Source organism: Chelonia mydas, chromosome 9 (genome assembly GCF_015237465.2).
Source record: "Chelonia mydas isolate rCheMyd1 chromosome 9, rCheMyd1.pri.v2, whole genome shotgun sequence".
NCBI lineage: Eukaryota > Metazoa > Chordata > Testudines > Cheloniidae > Chelonia > Chelonia mydas.
The window spans coordinates 39,933,041-39,955,484 of NC_057855.1; the positions used below are offsets into that span (position 1 = coordinate 39,933,041).

Sequence of the window (22,444 nt, forward strand, 5' to 3'; positions counted from 1 at the left end):
AGCATCAGGGAAGGCCAGACACAATGATAGGTTATTGCCTGAGTTGATGGCTCAAGACAACGTCCAGCTGAGTTGTGATTCTTTTGAGGTATTATAATGACTGGTCGTGCTGTCAGTGTCAGGCATCTTCCAGGTTCATGGGGGGCAGGGGCGGGGGAAACAGAGGGAGGAGAGCTACAACCAGACAGCAAATGTAAATAGAAAAGGAACTTGAATTGAAACTTATTTATGGGTCAGACAAGACAAAACAACTTGCCTCATAAAAAGAAAATGGTGAGTCAAAGAATTGATGCACCAGCGGAGCCCAGGCAAACTTGGTAATACTTTTAAGGGGGCTTTTAAACAAAAAGGAAGTCAAGAAAAAACAAATAAGACAACTTCAGCAGCTAGCTGATGGTCTGGGATGCTGAAACACCGGACGGGGAAAACAGAACACCAGTATTAGCTGAGAGGACTATCCAATTTTGTCCATGAAGAGAAAAGAAATAAGGAGCAGCTATTTGTGGCCCTGACAGGGATGATTCTAGCAAATATGGGGCCTGCTGCAAAGCTTTCTGATTGTGGATTGGAGTTTGATGTTTAATTCCATAGTGAGAGAACTAGCTGTTGACTATTGTGTCAACAATGGTGTATTTGTGAAGGGATTTAGAAGACTAATAGATAGAGGCTTCTACTAAACAAGAAGAGGAGGAACCTACAGTGTATCCCAAGAAGGGTCCCAATAAGGGAATATGATTCCCCAGCAGTTTAATTTATCACCCCAGATCTCTCAGTCAGCACAAAGTAGAGTGTGTGCCATAGTACTCAACGCAAGAGCTAATTTCATGAACATTATGCTACCATTTCAACCTGTCTTTGGTGTGGTGTCGGGGCCTTCATGGCTTGAAGTCTGAAAGCAATATCCGAACTAGCCCTAGGTCCACAGAACAATGTTCTTCCAAATAAGATACTGGGCAACTTGCTATGGAGTTGTAACCTCACGCTGTAACTTAACTTTTTTAATTACTGGGGAGGCTGGGGGGGACGAACAAAAAAACCCCTCACAATTTCTAATTTTTGTATTCTGTTTCTCAAAGTAAATCACAATTCATGCTAAATTAATTAATGCTGTACACAGAACCATTGTACTATAAGCCTACTGCTGGAATAACATCCCAGAGCCTGATACACATCCCCAGGAGAGAAAATACAATTAAATAAGAGGCAAGTATCCACGCCGAATTAACCATTGAACATGAATTCAGCTCTGACAGAAAATACCCACCCTCTATTCTATTTTTGCTGTGTATATAATGCTAACAAAGATTTGTGAAGAGAGGCTGCATTTTTCTGCATCTTGTCTAGTCCTAATGTGATGAAAGTTGAGCAACACAAAAGGAGAGTGTAGAGACTCCCCTACTATTGTAGCAAATGCACCTGTGTACATATATGCAGGGTCATACTCTCTGCTGCATCTGAAATCTGTTTGACACAAAAGGAAAAAAAGAAGGGTTTATGACTCTTTGATTCTTTTCCAGCTTCACCTCAGCCCCAGTTTGGAGCAACCTAATATCTGTTCTAACATACATCAGCTGGCAATGACCCTCAAGTCATTGTCCATCAAGATGGAAATAGAAGGAATGCACCATTCTCCAACACATGCTGTATGCCGGGGCTACAGGGAGGGGGCTAGAAGCTGGCTCTACACCCATTGGGATCTCCCTAAACACTTAGGAAATCCTGAGAGATGCAGGCAGTTTCTTCTCCCTTCTCTCAGTATTCTTAGTCCGCCTTCTATTACACTGCTCCTAACATACTTTCACTGACTTGTGTAATTAGAAATCAGTTCTCATACTGCATATACATTTTGGTGATTGTTTTGCCAATTGGATTTCTTGGAAGGTGAGATTATTCCACAAAAGGATTCTATAACAACAATTCAGGTATTCATCTGAACTATGGGAAAAGGAAGAAATAAGAGAACACAAAACAAAAGAACCAAAATTACTTCAGTCCTGGCTTTCTATTGTATTTATGCTTACATAGTTTGCTTGGTGACAGGCTTGTCCTAAAGAATTTGCCCTTCTTAAAATGTACAATGCAGTCAACCCGAGTTAATTACCTCATCTCTCACCATGGATTCCAAGACACCACAACAAGAATAGGTTGTAATATTGAAAATAATGACTTTCAGCTATGACAAACTACAATATAACCTTGTGGCAGTAATTAACTTGTGTCACCACTTTACTGACAAGAGGTGGGGAACGATACATAAAGAAACAATCAATTCCTGAGAAGAGTATGAAAATTGGGACCTTATCTTTTCAAAGAAACCTGGCTGAAGTTCACAGTCTGTGGTACAATGGCTGATTAGATTACCAAGTTTTATAACTTGCTCACTTTTCTCACTGGTTTTGCCACAGAATGATTGCTAGCAAAGAGGGGATCAAAGTGAGAACCTATAAACCTTTGTTTAATGGAAGTAATTTCTCACCCTGTAAAAGGGTTCATTTGCAGCATCCTCAGATAAATTGAATCACAATATAATGGGCTCGTTCAGAAGAAACTTCTTACCAGGGCAGAATGCTAGAAAATGTAACTACAGGACAATCTAACCTCATTTGTTTGGACTGCTTAGGAGCAAGAAACAGCAATTGTAGAACCTGAAAGGGGGAAGAAGAATTATCTTGTTGTTAAAGACCAGGACTGGGAGTCAGGCAATCTGGTTCTATTCTCTGTTGTGACGAAGATTTGCTTTGTGACCTTGGGCAAATCACCTTTTTTCTCTGTGCCTCAACTCTCCCCTCTATAAAGTGGGGCAAATTATAATTCTCTGCCATGGAAGGATGTCATGAGGCTTAATTCACTGATGTTTGTAAAGTGCTTGGAGAGCTTTGGGTGGATGAGTGTCAAGGTTCCTTCCCCACTCTGAACTCTAGGGTACAGATGTGGGGACCTGAATGAAAAAACCCCTAAGCTTATTTTTACCAACTTAGGTTAAAACTTCCCCAAGGTACAAACTACTTTACCTTTTGCCCTTGGGCTTTATTGCTGCCACCCCGAAGCGTCTAACAAATATATAACAGGGAAAGAGCCTGCTTGGAAAAGTCTTTCCCCCCAAAATCCTCCCAAACCCGACATCCCCTTTCCTGGGGAAGGCTTGATTAAAAATCCTCACCAATTTGCATAGGTGAACACAGACCCAAACCCTTGGATCTTAAGAACAATGAAAAAGCAATCAGGTTCTTAAAAGAAGAATTTTAATTGAAGTAAAACAATCACCTCTGTAAAATCAGGATGGTAAATACCTTACAGGGTAATCAGATTCAAAACATAGAGAATCTAGGCAAAACCTTAAGTTACAAAAAGACACAAACAGGAATATACATTCCATTAAACAGCTTATTTTATCACCCATTTAAACAAAACAGAATCTAATGCATATCTAGCTAGATTACTTACTAAGTTCTAAGACTCCATTCCTTTTCTGTTCCTGGCAAAAACAACACACAGACAGAGAGAACCTTTGTTTCTCCCCCCCTCCAGCTTTGAAAGTATCTTGTCTCCTCATTGGTCATTTTGGTCAGGTGCCAGCAAGGTTATCCTAGCTTCTTAACCCTTTACAGGTGAAAGGGTTTTTCCTCTGGCCAGGAGGGATTTTAAAGGTGTTTACCCTTCCCTTTATATTTATGACAAGGCTATATAAGTACAAAGCATTTATTATTATTATAGGAGAGGAGACTGGCACTGACACTGCAAGCTCATGAGCAGTAAGTGATTGGTGGGATGGCTCATCAGCCATAAAACCCACCTTCTTTGCTTATAAAGTAACACATCAACAGAAGTAAGACTAAATTTCCAATTTAGAAAACCCCAGACACTTCAGGTCCTCAAGAACCTGCACCACATAAGAAATTACACCCCCAGTCCTAGGAAATCAAGCCATATTAATATCATGAATTGTTTTTTTAAAATGAGTCTTTCTCCAGTCACTGCACCCTCCATTGCTTCTAGGATTTATTTTGAGTTTGAGAGGGCATCAGTTTTTACTTGCATGCAGTTAAGTTTGGCTTGCATATTTTAGCCTAATTATTATAATTAGTCAAACAATTTTTCAGATGCATAGTATTTTAGATGTTTTAAAATGTTTTTTTTTTGTATGTCTGTTAGTTGAAAGATATTTTTAATCCAGTCTGATTTAAATATGGCTAAATTCCAAAACTAGCACTGTGCCCCGAAACTTCCATGGTGTAATTCCCTGAGGGCTCTAGTGTTGCTTTATGGTGCCAGTCTGCAATGTGGAACTGAAGGGGTGCTCTCCGTCATACAAGGAAAACACGCCTACTGCTACACCCCTACAGAGTGGCTGGTGGTGTGTTGGGAGCCGAGCCATAGCCACATCTCCTTCCTGGTTGAAGCAGTGGTCCCCACTGAGGTCTCCCTTGTGCCCCTAAAAGCCTGTGTGATGTCAATCTTGCCCTCAGTGAGAAAAGTGAAATGGATTTCCTTTAACATTAAAGGCATAACAGCACTTTAGACTTAAAATGATAACACCACCACTTACATCAAAGTCACAGCTTTGACAAAAATTCATCAGACCACAGCTTCATACAGGAACAGCCTTTTGAAGAGTTGCAATTGAGTTAAATCCCCTTCCCTAAATGTTGACAGGGAAAGCTACTACAAGTACACAAATGTATCATTTAAGGAACAGGTATATTATTATTGAAACATATTCACCTTCATATTCACAATTTATCATTAGGGTCCAATTTAGTCACCCTTATATTGAGTAGTACTTTACTTCATGCATATTCTCACTGAAATCAATGATCCTACCTAAGAAGGAAGGTACTATTCATCACTAAGGCCCTACCTACACAGCCCATTTTGGTCCATTTCACAGACATAGGATTTTAAAAATCATCAGTTTCATGATTTCAGCTATTTAAATCTGAAATTTCATGGTGTTGTAATTGTAGGGGGCCTGACCCCAAAAGGATTTTTTGGGAGGGTTGGGGGGGGGTGTTGCGGTACTGCTGCTGGCAGCGGCACTGCCTTCAAAGCTGAGCAGCTGGACAGGGCAGCTGCTGGCCGGGAGCCCAGCTCTGAAGGCAGAGCCACCACCAATAGCAGTGAAGAAGTAAGGATGGCATGGTATGGTATTGCCACCTTTACTTCTGCACTGCTGCTGCTGCTGCGACCAGATTTCATGGTCCGTGATGCGTTTTTCATGGCCACGAATTTAGTAGGGCCCTACTCATCATCAATAAGGGAGTGAGGAGTGGCCTCTTTTCAACTGCAAAACAATAAAAATAGCTGCTAAGAAGTTACTTATTTGCAGATAATTCCGACTATATTTTGGACAAGCGGAAATAAAAGTATAAAGGGAATCTTTATATGTTCTACTCTATATATGTTCTTATAATGTCCTCATTGCCATAATATCTGACCACCATCAATACAACATACAGCAGCATGAGGGACAGAAAGGACTGGTTAGTTTTTGCTTTGTAATTCTCTTTAAGATATGGGAAAGATGTATTTGCAACTACACTAATGGTCTACAGCAGTGGTTCTCAAACTTTTTTTTCCGCGGACCACTTAAAAATTGCTCAGGATCTCAGCGGATCACTTAATGATCTTTCCAAATGTTGTTTGTACCATTAGCTAACAATTGTAAAGCACTTTGGATAAAAGCGCTATATAAAAAAAACCTTAATAATAATTAACTTATTTTTTTATCTACAAATAAAAGTACAACTCATATTTTAATATCAGTAGTCTTACCCTTCTAATGCAATGGATGTGCCCTCTCTCTCCCAACATGGCAGCCCCGAGCTGGGACTGGGAAAGAGAGGGGTCTCTCCCAGTCAACCATAGCCCTGGAGCTGGGGAAAGTCACCTCTTTCTTTGGCCACCACAGCCCTGCAAGTCCCAAATTCCCCCCAACCCCTCTTCTCATCCCCTCCCACCTACCCCCTATTCCTCCTAAGACCACCACCTCACCTTACATGTAAGTCTTCTCCAGGGTCCAGGCACCTAATTAGTGGAGCCACACCTGAACGGCTCCACTAATTAGGTGGGTGGCCCTTCATTCTCTTGTGTGTGGCCACCCAGACACACACCTTAGAGGGAACCATCCACGGACCACAGTTTGAGAACCACTGGTCTACAGCATCATCATTTGGAAAATGTAGTGAACTCATCATTTTGCATGAATTCTCACTGCAAACGCTCAGAAGGATTCAGCAACAATTCTCAGTAGAAACTGGATCAAATCTTTTTAGAAATCCAATCACACTTGTCAGGACTTCATACAGAGAACTTCAGAATTCCACCTTTTTTTAGCTGTTGATATGATTGCACCCACTAAAAGAATCCTGGAAAAAGCATATGGACACAAACAGACTAGCATAAAAATATCATGGAAGTTTACTTAATTTCTCTGTGCACTTTGGCAATAATAAAAACAAAATTTGGATGGTGTACATTGCAAAAGATTAGTGTATTTGATGAAGAAAGTGAAAAGCAAACATGAAGTGAACTGCTGAGAATAAAAGCTCCTACTTTGGTACTAAGAGATCCCCACTCAGTGAAGAATAAAAAGTGTCCTACATTTCTATAAAATATTGTGAAATAGTAACATATAAAAAACTTGTTGCAAATGGAATTTCAAATAGCAGTATAGTATCAGTATGTGATTATGGATAGTAATGGTAATAAGAACAAGCGTTTTTATTTGGGAGCAGGATAATATTCTTCTACTGAAAATAAAAGCCCCTACTTAGGTGCTAGTTCTTAAAGCACTATTAAAATTACTCATAATTCTCCCATGATTTTCTCACTGGAATGCAAAATTAAATGAAATTCCTGAAGACTGACAAAAGCAGGGAATATAGTAGTATTCATTTAGACTATGAGGATGCTTTGGACACAGTTCTCACTTGCACTCTAGTAAAGCGGGAGTAATTTCTCTGATGTCACTGGAGTTTTGTTAGAGTCAACCTGGTGTAAGATGAGAATCCCAGTCAGGCCCATGATGGTCTTCCATCCCCATGAAGGCCTAAAGGAATACAAATTCTGGAAATTTGATCTAAAGTAACCTAGTTGGTGCAGATAGGACACTTGACGTGTCCAAGTCTCAAGCTTAACTTTATCATATAGTTAAATCCAAGAGAGCATAAATTTAGAAGATGTACAGCTGCTTTTGAAGGAAGACTCAAGAGGAATCCAGAATGGAACTTTGGCATTTCCTGTATTCCATATGAACAGCTGAAGGGAGAAAGAAGATTCTGCGAGTGTCTGTAAGGACAAATAACTCCCCTAACTCCTCAGAATGGATGTGACAAACAATGCCATAAAAGCAGGGGGAAAGAATTATTGTGAAACTGAAATGTTATTAGCAGGAAATATTTACGACAAAAAGCAAAATTCTCTCTGTCTGAGTCTCCTACATCAGATCCTACTGTACACCTTTCAGGAATCTGATTTGTCTTGCATATCTCACATTTCACCTCACCGAAAATCTACCTGCTTACAAAATCAGACATAAAAATACAAAAGTGTCACAGCACACTATTACTGAAAAATTGCTTACTTTCTTATTTTAAACATATAATTATAAAATAAATCAACTGGAATATAAATATTGTGCTTACATTTCAGTGTATGTATATAGAGCAGTATAAACAAGTCATTGTCCGTATGAAATTTTAGTTTGTACTGACTTTGCTAGTGCTTGTTGTAAAACTAGGCAAATATCTGCATGAGTTGACGTACCCTCTGGAAGACCTCTGCGTACCCCTAGGGGTATACGTACCCCTGGTTGAGAACCACTGTCCTACATGATGTTCCTCAAGGGAAGACAAGACTAACAAGCAACTGAGTGGTTCAATTTTAAGCAAGCTCAACATGGATTCCAAAGCAGATGATGAAAAAAACCGTGGCTGAAAGAGATTCCCCTCTCTTATAACCTGGAACAAGCTCAGAAGAACAGCTCCCATTTCAGGAATTTCTGATTCCGATTCCTCACCTTGCAACAGGTTCTCTTGTGTGGCCTTTAGCAAGGCACCAACCTCTCTGCCTTTTCCCATCTGTTCTTAAGTACATCATGCAGTGCTATGAGACTATGTCTTGCAAATGCTTTGAAAATGAAAAGCACTACATTTAAGGTCAGGCTTGACAAAGCCCTGGCTGGGATGATTTAATTGGGGATCGGTCCTGCTTTGAGCAGGGGGTTGGACTAGATGACCTCCTGAGGTCCCTTCCAACCCTGATATTCTATGATTCTATGATTCTGTTCTAAGGTCAAGCAATTTTTGTTATTGGTATAAATGCAGGGGTGAAAGTGAGCCGGTAGGGGCCAGTACTGCATACTGGTAAGAACCCGCACCGGCCCATTCCCAGCCTGCCCCTTTTGCCTCCCCTGTCAGCGGCCCTGCTGGTAGGGTCTGTACAGGCCGGGGGAGGCAAAGGGAGCAGCTGCCCTGGGGCCGGCAATTTAAAAGGGCCTGGAGCTCCGGACGCTGCTGCCGCTATGGCAACAGCGACGTCCAGAGCTCCAGGCCCTTTAAATCAACACGGGAGCCCTAAGCAGCATGGGCCAGCGGTTCTGGAAGGGCTGGCTGGGGGACACTGACCCACCAGCCCCGCCCCTTCCACCTGAGGCACCGCCCCGCCCCGTACCGGTAAGTGGCCTCAGTTACTTTCCCCCCTGTATAAATGGATTATTTTTAGCTCATTCAGAGTAGCAATACTGTGGTCTTGAAGTGAACATTAACAAGTGTGGTAGAAGCAGCAGTTGACTTTATAATATTAGCAGGTGCTTCACTGAACAAAAGGATGAACATTGGCAGTCAGAAATGGAGTGCCTCTTTATTCCACTTACAATCCACTGAGCCATCAAGTTTCACAAGTCACTGGATAAAATCCAGTCCAAGCCAGAAATAACTGAAAACTGTTTCCACTTGCTGTTTGTGTGGTGGTCTAATGTATGTGAAATAACTTTGTGGTCTCAACAGAGCTGTTGGGAGGTTGGACAAATGCCTCCATCAAAAATCCAGAATGACATTGCACGTTAATTTTCACCCTTACCAGCAATCTCAGACAAGGGGTCAAGATGGTCAGGAGACTGACCTATTCTCATTGCTACAGGTGGCCAGACTGGAACTAGGCTGAGACACATGAATTACTTCTGGAGGAATTCTACGTTCCTGCGAGGGCACAGAATTCATACCTTCTGCAGATTTCTTGGCTCCCCCGCAGAAAAATGGGGGAGCAAAGAAATCTGTGGGGAACACACGCCTCTTCCCCGGCAGCCTGGGCACGTCTGCTGGGAGCAGCTGGCAGCAGAGAGCAGCTCACAGCGGGGGGGAGGAGGGAGGCTGGGCATGCTTGCGTGCATCCATGGAGAGATGTTAAGGAGATGGAGCTGGGCCCGTGCCTGCGTGCGAATGAATGAGAGACACACACTCTGTCCCTCTTGCTTGCTGTTCCTGGATCCCAGCTTGGAGGCATAGGGCTGTGTGAAGCAGGCTGTGTCCCTAAGGCAGAGCAGAAATGTAACAACTAAGCAGGCAGGCTGCTAATGTTCCCATTGTTAGTTAATTGTTCCCATTCTTAATTGATTAAGGCTCCTTTACCTTGCCAGAGAGGGGTAAAGGAGGCTTATTGTAAATGACAGTAACGAAATATATCTTCTACACTTTCCACAGTATGCATCCGATGAAGTGAGCTGTAGCTCATGAAAGCTTATGCTCAAATAAATTGGTTAGTCTCTAAGGTGCCACGAGTACTCCTTTTCTTTTTGCGAATACAGACTAACACGGCTGTTACTCTGAAACCAGTAACGAAATCCTAAGCTAGGAAGATCTATGTCAAGGGATCTCAAACTGGGGATCGGGACCCCTGAGGGGGTCATGAGGTTATTATATGGGGGGTCGCAAGCTGCCAGCCTCCACCCCAAACTCCACTTTGCATCCAGCATTTATAATGGTGTTAAATATATAAAAAAGTGTTTTTAATTCATAAGGGGGTTGCATTCACAGGCTTGCTATGTGAAAGGGGTCGCCAGTACAAAAATTTGAGCACTACTGGTCTATGTGCTTTCTGTCTTTTTTTCCTGTGCCAGAGAGTCACAATGGGGTTAGATTACAGCTCAGGATCTATTTTACTTATCCATTAAAAAAAAAAGCAGGACAATGATTAGCAAAACTGTGTGACTTTCATGTGTGAAAATCTGCGCAATTTAAAGCGACATTGTACGTTACAGAACACCAAACACCAAAATAAAAGTAATGTAATTTAAATGAAAATCCACGATTATAACTGGAATGCAGGATATTGGTTACCAACTATTTGTAATTTAACTTTCATGTATTTAGGAAATGCTGAACAGTTATTGTGATTTTTTTCTGTATATCAGTTTAAATACATTACCAAAATAAGTGAAACTGGTGTGATTATATTGCAGTATTTCGACAAATTAAATATGCAGGATTTTGCAGAATTTTGCATTTTTGGTGCAGACTTTTGGGGGTTTGGGCACAGAATTCCCCCCAGGACCAATGGATATAGGAATGTGAAGATCCCTGCATGCCTGCTACTCATGCAGTATCTCTTCTGTGCACAAATAGGATTTCATTTTCCAGAACTATTAACATTTAATTTTCTTGATGAGCACAAAGGATGGAATTTTAGGGAAAGAGACAAAGTAGTAGTAGAAACTAATGAAGCGATAACTGAAAAAGGATAAAAGCAATTAAGGGGATGCACAAAAACATATTAAATAGTCCTGCTAAGAAGGATCCTAGCTAGGAATATGTGGTGAAAAATCTCATGAATGCAAACATCCAAAAAAAGTTTCTTCATCAAGGATACTGGAAGTATTTGGAAATGCAACATCATTTTTTAATACTGATACCTATTTAAAAACCCTAAATTCACTGGATCTTTGTGGATTCCATACACCCAAGGAAAGAATGGAAGGAAGTTGAGTTGAGTTAGTTCACAATAGAATTGTATGTGAATCTAACAAACTGTTGACTCTTCCATTTTGCTTCATAGATATTGTACGAAGACTACAGAAGAAACAGAAATCAGACCTAACCAAAAACCCCTCACTTAAGCTAAGCCATTACCCCTCCAAACAACCAGTTGAATTGAGGATCTAATTTCTGAAAACCTTGATAGATTTTTCACCACATATTCCTAACTAGAAAAAAAATAAGATAGAATAAAAGTGTAATAATTTAGTTATGTTAATTAATGCTAATGAAATAAAAAAATATATAAATTGCATGGGTGTGAGTGGGAAGAAAGAATCGCATTCTCAAATACCAGGCAGCTACACATAAGACTCAATCCTGTACTCCTGACCCCGGTTCTAAAGGAGCTCTGCAAAGGATCAGGTGCACAGGATTGGGCCCTGTAATAATGAGTTGATTATCATAATATTTATCTGATCAATATGCAGCACACAAAATCTTGACTATCATTATGATCTTGTTGTGTATGGTACTATACACATAAATATAAAGATAGGATCCCTGCCTCAAGGAGTTTACAATCTAAAGGCTGGTTTCAGAGTAGCAGCCGTGTTAGTCTGTATTCGCAAAAAGAAAAGGAGTACTTGTGGCACCTTAGAGACTAACCAATTTATTTGAGCATAAGCTTTCGTGAGCTACAGCTCACTTCATCGGATGCATTCAGTGGAAAATATAGTGGGGAGATTTATATACATAGAGAACATGAAACAATGCGTGTTACCATACACACTGTAAGGAGAGTGATCACTTAAGGTGAGCTATTACCAGCAGGAGAGCAGGGGGGTGGGGTGGGCGGGGAACCTTTTCTAGTGATAATCAAGGTGGGCCATTTCCAGCAGTTGAAAAGAACGTCTGAGGAACATGGGGGATGGAGGTGGGGTATAAACATGGGGAAATAGTTTTTACTTTGTGTAATGACCCATCCACTCCCAGTCTCTATTCAAGCCTAAATTAATTGTATCCAGTTTGCAAATTAATTCCAATTCAGCAGTCTCTCGTTGGAGTCTGTTTTTGAAGTTTTTTTGTTGAAGAATTGCAAATCTAAAGGCTGGATTTGATAACCCTTACACATTGAATAGCTCCAACGCCTCTGAGCAGTTGCAAACTTTACTGAAAACATACAGTAAACGACAACAGACCAAGCTGGTAAGATAGATGTGGGAGGAGGTGGGAGTTTTGCGTCATAACTTGACATTACTGCAGTCAGCCATTTTGTGTGTTTAACCACTACTAGCTAAAAACCAAATACCAGATAGCTAGAAATAATTTTAAGGCTCTAAAAGGCAAGGCCAAACAACTACATAAATGCAGTTTTTCTAATTGAAATAAGTAAATAAATAAATAAAAACCAAAAAAGTTAATATGCCATAAAAATAAAAGAAAATGTTTAAACAGACAATCTTGGTTTTAAGTACCCTTGTCATATACATTTTATTATGGTTATAACTATAAATACTAAAAATGTTTTAATAATAAAAAATAACATGTAATTTCCTACATTAAAAAAAATGGTAACCCACTAGGGGTGGCTATAATAACCCACTGAAATTATTATAAATGATGTGCTTTATTTAAACTAGCTATATAAAAAAATCAGCAAAAAATACACTTTGGAGCAATCCAAAAAAGCTTTTCTTAGGGCAGGGAGCTAATACCTAAACTCCCCATCAGCTGGACAGAAGGTGGGCCCCTGGAAGACCGGCTGGTAATTACTCAAGACCATCTCAAACTTTGGGTAACTATAATGTTTGTGGTGCTCTAAACTATTGCTATTGCATATATGCAGGTGTGCTTAAAGCCTAATAAAAAAGTATTATTATTAAACAAAGAAGTTGTGTCCCCATTGATTTATTCCTAATGCCACCTTAAAAAAACAAACCAGTTACGTTACCGTTGCTTTGGGTTCAAAAAACCCTGGGTAACAGGAGAGAGAAAACATTTAACAACAGAAAGGGAATACATCCCCTGGGAAAGTATTTTTCCCTATTTTGAGCACATTGTACACATTGTTCTATTTCATATTAGGAAGTTGTTTTTGTTTTTATGGTTTTTTTAAAGTTACGTTCCTGTGCATGAGTAGATGGCAACAGAGGGAAGATTAACAATGGAAATCTAACTGAAAGAAGTGAACTTTAGAGGAAATCGGATGGAGGAAGTTCCCAGTGCATGAAAAAAATGTGAAATAAGAGACAGAAGTACAAGTGGCATAAGGACAGGAAGGAGGACTGGGAAGAATTCACGGCATAAGAAGGGGAGCAAGAGGAAAGTAAGGCTAATATATAAGCAGGGCAAGCTGTGTAGGGTTTTGAGGATATGAACAATATTTGGATGGGCTTGAAGCTGGAGACCAAAAAGAAGGAGGTTAGAGAAGTCAAGACAAAAGATAATGAAGATTAGCCTCATCTCAGTACATGCACAATGCAAGCCAAGTACATTATTGCATAATGGAAATATAGGGCCTGCTTCTGCTCTCAATTCCACTACTTTTACCACTGTGGAACTTCATTGATTTCAGTGGGGCTTCTTCTGTTTTATACCAGTGAAAGTGAAAGCAGAATCAGCTTTCTGTCAGTCCCATAATTCCTTAAAAAAATTATTCTTAGTGCACTTCACATGAGAGAGGCAGACAGGGGAAAAAACACTCTTTAAATGGGATTTAAATACTTTCTCTCAGTTTATGTACCCTTGATCGTGTTACCTTGCCAGCAAGCACCAACAGTTAGCTGCATGGCTATGTGTGATGGATGAATAGGCCAATCATTTGTCACAAGGTAAGGCTCATACGTCGTGCCGTCCATATATAAGGTAACCACAGGAAACTCAACATTGACGACGTAGTAGTGCCATTCTTTATCACAAATCTGAATAATAAAAGAAATGAAAGAAGATCTTTAGACTCCTTTGTTCTGCTCCTATTTTCATGCAGAATAAATTCTTTTGATCATGTTATTTCCAAGACGTGGAATTCTACTGGTAGAAGCAGATAACAATTACTGCACTTTAGGCTGAAAAAGAACAATGTTAACATTTTCATGGATAAATTTTTGACACAATGCTATGGTATTTAGCCTGTAACTCTGTGGTTACATTTCTACACACGCTGGTCAAAAAGGAGGCATCTCATTGAAATTAACAAAAGTCAAACCAATGTTGACAAATATCACAACTGGCACACATGTGTAACACATTTTAAACAAATTCCTCTTAAAACACATTCTTTAAAGGGATGGAGCAGAGTGAAAATTCAATGGATTTTGCACTTGTTGTGCATCCTTACATTACTTAAGTCAGATTAACTAGTTAATACATCAGAATAGTTAATGTTTGTACAGCCTTTCAAGAATACAAAGCTCTACAGAAGTGCTCAATAGTGGTTTTTGTATCTGACCATGATTATTCTAGACCACGAATCAGCAACCTTTGGCATGCGGCCCACCAGGGTAAGCCCCCTTGCGGGCGGGGCTGGTTTGTTTACCTGCTGTGTCTGCAGGTTCGGCCGATTGCAGCTCCCACTGGCCACAGTTCATCGCTCCAGACCAATGTGGGGTGCGGGAAGCAGCAGCCAGCACATCCCTCAGCCTGCACCGCTTCCCGCACCCCCCATTGGCTTGGGACACGAATCACAGCCAGTGGGAGCTGCGATCAGCTGAACCTGCAGACGTGGTAGATAAACAAACCAGCCCTGCCTGCCAGGGGGCTTACCCTGGTGGGCTGCATGCCAAAGGTTGCCAATCCCTGTTCTAGATATCCCTTTTTCCCCTAAATTAGGAAAGAATTTATTGCTCAGGGCGTTGATGAATTATTAGCACTTGTTTGACCCAAACATTATTTTTTATTATTTTAAATTGTATTGCCTCGGTGCCTAAGGTCCTCAGTCCAGGAGTTCATTGCCCTAGGCACTGTACAAATGGAACAAAAGGATGGGTCCTGCCTCAATGAGCTTTCAATCATGGTTTGGGCAGGTAACATGAAAGTTTCCTCATGCAAATCTATCAATGAAACTCAGCGCTGGCCAACATTTTTGCTGCTATTTCAAATGTGAGATCCTATTCTGTTATGCCAATGTACCTCTGTCTTGAACACCAGAGCCCACAGCTAATTCCATACCAGCCATGCCAAATCTTGTGTGATCATTTGTGAGATGGACAGGGGTTAAAATGAGACCACCACACCCATTTTCACTTGTAACACAAATACAGATTTGAAACAGGTCTTCAGATATGAAAGACTATGCAAACCCCATTGCATTCCTAGCTCCCTGATCCCTTCATGAAATCTTGCAGATTTTCAAGTTCAAAGGCGTACCTCACAATAAAGTGAGAATGCAAAAATGTGTTTATAAAGATGAAACAGTTTCAATCATCACTTGCAACTTTGAAGTCTGTACAAATAATTGTTTTCATGTTTTAAGACAGTGACACACTTGAATGCAGATATTGTCCCTGTTTCTCTAAGGCGAGCAGAAAGGTAAGCGATGTTAAAGGGTAACAACTTTGTCCTCAGTTGGGTTAAATGTTATCTGTAGCAATATCTGCCCTTTGAGAGAAAAGCTAATGTTTTGTTCCAGAAGACATTTCAACAAGAGCTTAATCACTTCCATTTCAAATGGATACATTTATTATTGCAGACATTGTAGCCAAACAGCAAGAGATAAACGCAACAACATGCTGCTGAAGCCTTCCTTTTCCCAAGCAATATAGAGCACAAATGTTGTCTGAAGGTTAAATGAACTAAAAGCAAAACTGAAAGTAAATAAATTGGAAAACTGAAAACTCTTTTGAACAAACAGCAACAACAAATAGGATTATTCAGTCTGCCCCTTCAGGGAAAAGCAGCGTTTCAAGATTCCTGAACTAATTATGATGCATCATACCTACACATGTCTATCTTGTTACATAAAAGAAAGTGACTGATGTGGCTGAATATGGGATACTGTCAGCACATGACACAAGCCTCAGAGGTTATAGTCTATGCATTTCTGAGGGCTCCCCACGGGTGCCTCTTTTTGCTGTTATAAATAACACTCTTTGGGAGATACCATGTACCACTGCAGATGAGCAATCCTTGCTACATCCCAAACAAAGAACAAGGACATTTTAAAAAGACAAACTCTCGGGGGGAACTCTTGTGTGTATATTATAACAACCTGTGAATGGGCAGCTAGCTGGATTGCTCAATTGACTGAACAATCTGATAATTATACAGGAACACAAGATTAAATCACTGCACTGAACCAGGAGATGATTCCACTTAGTCTAGTGCTATTGGATTCTTCAGAGAAATATGTAGGTATCCGTCATGTACAAATTAACATTTCTATAGGGAAATTTATAGATCGTATGATGTGTTAGTCCTTTACCCCTAAGGTATTAAAAATAATAGTGAAAAGAAACCATGGCCTAAGTAACAGCATCTACTTCTTCACTATGCTAACAGGAGTGGAACTAGCTCTGATCCTAAATTTGCACTGGAGCACGAAGTATACACTTTGGTAGTCTATGTATTTTGTGTCCCTGATTCCGATCTCATGAAGTTATGACCGTATAAAACAGCCATGAAATGACAATGGGGCCCAGCATGCCTCACACTCATGCTCTCAACTTAGAATTGTGTCATTCTCACTGCAGTGGGAAATCACAGTGGAGAAGGCCTCCTAGGACTACAGACTTGACAATGTGCTAGACAGGGGTGGACGAGGCAGAAAGGTCAAATGGGCTCACAGAAGTAAATGGGCTTCCATAGAATTTGGTCAAAAGAACTTCATAGCAGTTTAGCACAATATGAAAGTTTCTTACATTTCCAAACAAAACAAAGACACCACATTTTGGTTTTTTATATATAAATATATTAACACTTTTTAGTCTCTGGACTATATCAGTCACTGATTCTTATGGCTAATTTTATTTCTGCTGCATTCTGTTGTGAGCCTAGAACTGACATGTGCCACACTGGCTGTGCAGAACTTAAGGAACACCCACCCACCCTTTCTGAGGGCCATTTAAATGCTACTACTTTGGCAAGCACCACTATTATGGTCATTTTTGTCAGAGACAAAGACACACTAGCACCTTGCCAGGTGTTAAAGAGCTATCATTGGCTTAAGTAGCCCTTCGTCAGCAACAAGAAGGTTTAAACAAGAAATTTATATTTCATCACAGAGAAAGTTCAACCCTCACATCCACAAGAGACTACTTGTCGCCTGCACCCCAGTTTGGGGTAATCCTCAAAGAGAGGATGGTGGTCTGAGAGAGAGAGAGACAGTGCCCTCCATTTCACCTCTCCTCCTCCCAACTCTCTACTCATCTCTCAAACAGCTGAATTAAGGGGGAGTGATCCCAGACTGGGAAGAGACCTAGCCTGTGAAATTTACAGCAGTGTATGGTGAGACAATACCTTTGCTTTTAAATTCATTTAGCTTAAGTTAGGTATTAGTTTGCACATCACTCTTATTTTCTTTTGTAGCCAACCTGACTTTTATGTATCATCATTTATAATTACTTAAAATCTATCTTTCTGTAGTTAATACACTTTTCTTATTGTTTTATCTTAACTAGTGTCTTTGGAATGAAGTGTGTGGGAAACTCTATTTGGGATTACAAGGCTGGAGCATACATCATTTTCCTTTGATGAAACGATGGACTTTCTATGTGCTTGCATTGTTCTGTAGTGTGCTGGACAATACAAGACACACATGTTTGGGGAACAAGGCTGGGAATAAGAATTTGCAGGTGTCTTCCTGTATGTAATTCAGAGAGTGCTGGTCAGAGTGCTTGTGGGTTTAGCTGGGAGTGAATTTGAATGCTGAAGGTTGTGTGAGCAGACCAGCAGTGGATGTTCTGATAGCAAAGCAGTGTAAAAGGCACCCCAGGCTAGAGAGTTAAGGGAATACCACTGTTCAGTGGTACAGATTGTGCCCTGAGGAATGTCACAACCACCTACCTACACTACAGAACATTAGATGGCATATTTTATATAGCCTGGACAAATCCCAGCATCATCAGATGCACCCATTTCATTGCACTAACAAATTTAAGGGCCTAGGGCCAGATTTTCACAGGTATTTAGACACCTAAAAATGCAGGTTGGTGCTTAGTGAAATTTTCAAAATCTGAGCAGGTTAGGTGCCTAACTCCTGTATTATTTCAATGGGAGTTAGGTGCCTAGGTGCTTTTGAAAATCCTACTAGGCACTTATTTGCATCTTCAGACCCCTAATAACCTCTGAAAACTTGCTCTGGGTCCTTTATAGAAGTGGATACACTTGAAAAAGCTAATGGAATTGTCCAAGACAACAGGACTTAATTCCAATCACTCAGAGAGCAGCCGCAGTGGGTATTTCATGCCTGGCCATGTCTCAAGAAATAAAATGATGAAATAAATAATGGCAGCATGTAATTTGTTGTGTAGCCATTTCAGACACCTTTTCTGAACCTGTTGACCACAGGAAGCCAATATGTTTTCCCATATGCATCTACTGTGGCAGCAGAACATAATGCAACCACTACAGTGAAGCTGTTAAAGTAAAATGACAAAATATAATGGCAAATCAAGATTTTTTTAATCAGATCTGGTAAGAAATTTTTAAATACCCTAATTTATAAAGCTATCCTAGTGAGATGTTACAGATGAGCAAACTTGACCTTAAAAGACTGCTGGGTGGCCAGGGTGGTCTAATCACTTTATCATGTCAGTCTGCCTCTCCAGTGCATTAATCAAATCACAACTAAATAATCAGCTTGGAGGCTCAGTGGTATTTATAGCCATCAGGATGCATTTTATATAATAGATGCAAATAATGTGATATACTTTAATGGAATAATCTGTACATTCATACACAACTTTTCAAGCTATAAAATACCCACCCTCTTCTGATGGAGTTATTGAATGCCAAATGATATTGATATTGGTGTGATCTGGACCAAAACCAAAGTACTTTTACCTTGCCCTTTGCAGTCTGCAAAATATCCAGGTACTTTCTTGCCCATTACATGCAGATAGTTCTTAAACACATACAAAAGTAGACTTCCGTGCAGTTGGACTGCTTGCATTATCAAGGAGTAAGAGTTGCAGGATCCAGCCTTGTTTACTTCAATGGGGCTACTCACATGAGTAAGGAGTGTTCACATGCTCTGTATAATGGTTTGCAGAACTGGATTTAACATTTACAATTGGTGGCAAAACAAGAGGAAAAATTAGCATAATATTCCTCTTATGCTAGTGTAACTTCATTGGCTTCAGAATCAGGCCCATTGGGAGTTTCATAGATACTAAGGTCAGAAGGGACTATTATGATCATCTAGTCTGACCTCCTGCAGAACGCAGGCCACAGAATTTCACCCACCCACTCCTGCGAAAAACCTCTCACCTTTGTCTGAGCTATTGAAGTCCTCAAATCGTGGTTTAAAGATTTCAAGGAGCAGAGAATCCTCCAGCAAGTGACCCGTGCCCCATGCTACAGAGGAAGGCGAAAAACCTCCAGGGTCTCTTCCAATCTGCCCTGGAGGAAAATTCCTTCCCGACCCCAAATATGGCGACCAGCTAAACCCTGAGGATATGGGCAAGGTTCACCAGCCAGATACTACAGAAAATTCTTTCCTGGGTAACTCAGATCCCACCCCATTTAATATCCCATCACAGGCCATTGGGCCTATTCATCATGAATATTTAATTACCAAAACCATGTTATCCCATCATACCATCTCCTCCATAAACTTATCGAGTTTAATCTTAAAGCCAGTTAGATCTTTTGCCCCCACTGCTTCCCTTGGAAGGCTATTCCAAAACTCCACTCCTCTGATGGTTAGAAACCTTCGTCTAATTTCAAGTCTAAACTTCCTGGTGGCCAGTTTATATCCATTTGTTCTTGTGTCCACATTGGTACTGAGCTTAAATAATTCCTCTCCCTTAAATAATTCCCTTAAATAATTCCTTAAATAAGTTGTGTGCGTTGGGCAGAATCAGGCCCCTATGGAGGTTATGAAAAATGCAGTCTGTTTTCTTTTAAGAAAATTTCCATCATACAGTGGTTAGTAGATATTTTATGAACTTCATACCAGCTTCCTTCTCTTGCTTTTTTTCATCTCATAATGCACATCATAATCCTCCATTTTGTGACAATGACTTCAGCACATCCTGTGATTGCACACAATATTCTGAGCTCTGAGGTACTATATAAAGAAGTCACAAATATCTTTTCACTGATTTTTTGATACTCTGTGGGCAAAATGGTGGGGACCTGGGACTGTGCTGCTGCCCTGTTTTCTACATGCAGATACTCTGCAAACAGAGTTGGATGAAGAAAAATGCTGCATCGTTGATGTTTAAATGGCACATATTTTTGAAGTTGCACAAGGTACGACCAATGTTATCAGCACTGATTTACACATGGAGGGCAGATTCCACCATCAGCTATTCCTGTGTAACTCTACAGTGTACCCATTGAGATCAGTGGAGAGACCCCAGATTCACAGCAGTGTAACTGAACAGAATTCAGCCCAGTCACTTTAAACTGATGTTTTACTCTTTCAGTCAATAAAAGACATTTACCTCTGCTTCCCTAGTAACTGCTGCATTCTTTGTCCTTGAGATGTAACCCACTTCTCCAAACACATGCATACAATGCAGCATCCTTGTGGAAAATCAGTAATGTTTAAGGGACACCCACTTTGCTTTTTTTTTTTTAACCCTACTATTCCTAGTCCAACTAAAATTACTGCCAAGGAAGTGAGGTAGAAATAGAAAATAATCCCTTTTTGAAAGATGTTTACTTTGTGCCTTTGACAGTACTTCGTGTTTGGTTAGTATCTCTGTTCCCTTATATGGTCAGTCACTCATGCCTACCCCCACACTTTATTTGTATGGGAATTTCCAGTACAGGGAGTCCTGGGACTTAAACCACAATTCGTTCCTCAGAATTGCATTGTAAATCGAAACGGTGCAGGTCGAAACTGCTTTTCCCATAGGAATCAATGGTATAAAGGGGGGATTGGTTGATACACAATTTTCACCACAATAACCCAGATTTTTGTACTAAATGAATTATAGATGACTAATGTCGCAACATCAGTGTATTTATTTGGTAAACATCATTCAAATAAACATATAAAATCACATATGCTTTGAGTTTCCAGAACTTTTTGAAGGGCTCTTGGCAGGGGGTTTCTCTGAAATCTGGGCTGCAGTCTTCTCTGGACTCTTCTCTGCAATCTTAAAGAATGTGTCCAAGGAACTTTGTACAGATGAATTGGGCTTGCTTTTTACAGAGTTGCTTGTACATAACTTTGTGGTCATGTTATAATGAATGGAGCTGGAACGGGGTCCCTTGAAGTCGCTTGTCTGATTGGCTTCCAGGGCCAGAGTAGCTTGTTCCCAGGTAGCCTTGCTGCTTGTTTTTGATTGGCTCCCAAACCCGGGCTCAGCCAATCAGAAAGCTTGAACAGTGAAATCAGTGATTGGCTGAGGCTCAGCATGTGTTGTGTGCTGTCCTCCCTGCTGGCTTTCCTCGTAAGGGTGAAACAAGCATCATAGGGGTGAAATGGGCAGTCAATTGAAAAGTGTTGTACGTCCAAGGACTCCCTGTATTAGGGGAGGGAACAATATTGAAAAACGAAGGGAAGTGGGGCCTCCTCCGTTAAACCTTCTGGTTTGTGCTTGACTCCTCTGCCTGATGCCTTCATCTCGCTGGTGCCCATCAGCCTGTTGCTTCTCCTCTCCTTCCCCTACAGCACAGGACTTTGCTGTCTCTCCAAATCCGTGGAAAGCAGGCTTCCTTTCAAACTTTCTCCTCTGGATACTTCCTCAGGTTTACCTCCATGGACAGCATCATTTAGGGATGCGGCGGGGGAGCTGGGTAGCAGAGTAGGACAAATGATTGAAAACACTCTAGTACGATTAACTTTATCTACAAAGATTTGTGAAAACTACTTTTCAATGTGTAAATATTTTAAAATAAATCACTGGAACACTCAACTTTAAAAATATTTAATATCATAAAAAGAATTTTTCAAAGAAACTTTCCTTTTCCCCTACTTGTTGTCCATCAACAGCTTTTTTGGCTTGTCCAGAGGATGACTTGCTTGAAGTCCTCAGGTCCAGCTATTCTCTTCTGAGTATTTGTGATTCCTTTGTGCTGCTACTTGGTCAGATAAGTAGTTAAGTCCAAGAAGAGACTAAACAGGTTACACATTAATTTCAGAGGGACTTAATTCCACAAACCCTCTGGATCAATTGTTCTCTTACCTCCTGGGATGTGCCACCACTGACCACTTTAGGGACTGCACTAGCTATTCTCTGACACAGATGGGTTTGTGAACACCTTGTACTAATGCAAGGTCTCCCAGAAACAAGTTTTCTGACACTGGCCAGCTATGCACTGGTGGAAGTAGAACAAGTTCTGGGTGAATCGGGTCTCTGACT

General features: G+C 40.5%; 1 protein-coding gene across 1 annotated transcript in view; it reads right to left on the reverse strand.

Annotated features, from left to right (window-relative positions):
* Positions 1-22,444, reverse strand: part of CLSTN2 (calsyntenin 2) — a 702,707-nt gene that overhangs the window by 32,132 nt on the left and 648,131 nt on the right. The window contains exon 10 of the mRNA XM_037908920.2: positions 13,729-13,891. Coding sequence (XP_037764848.1) covers positions 13,729-13,891 — 163 coding nt within the window. The remainder of the gene's footprint in view (positions 1-13,728; positions 13,892-22,444) is intronic.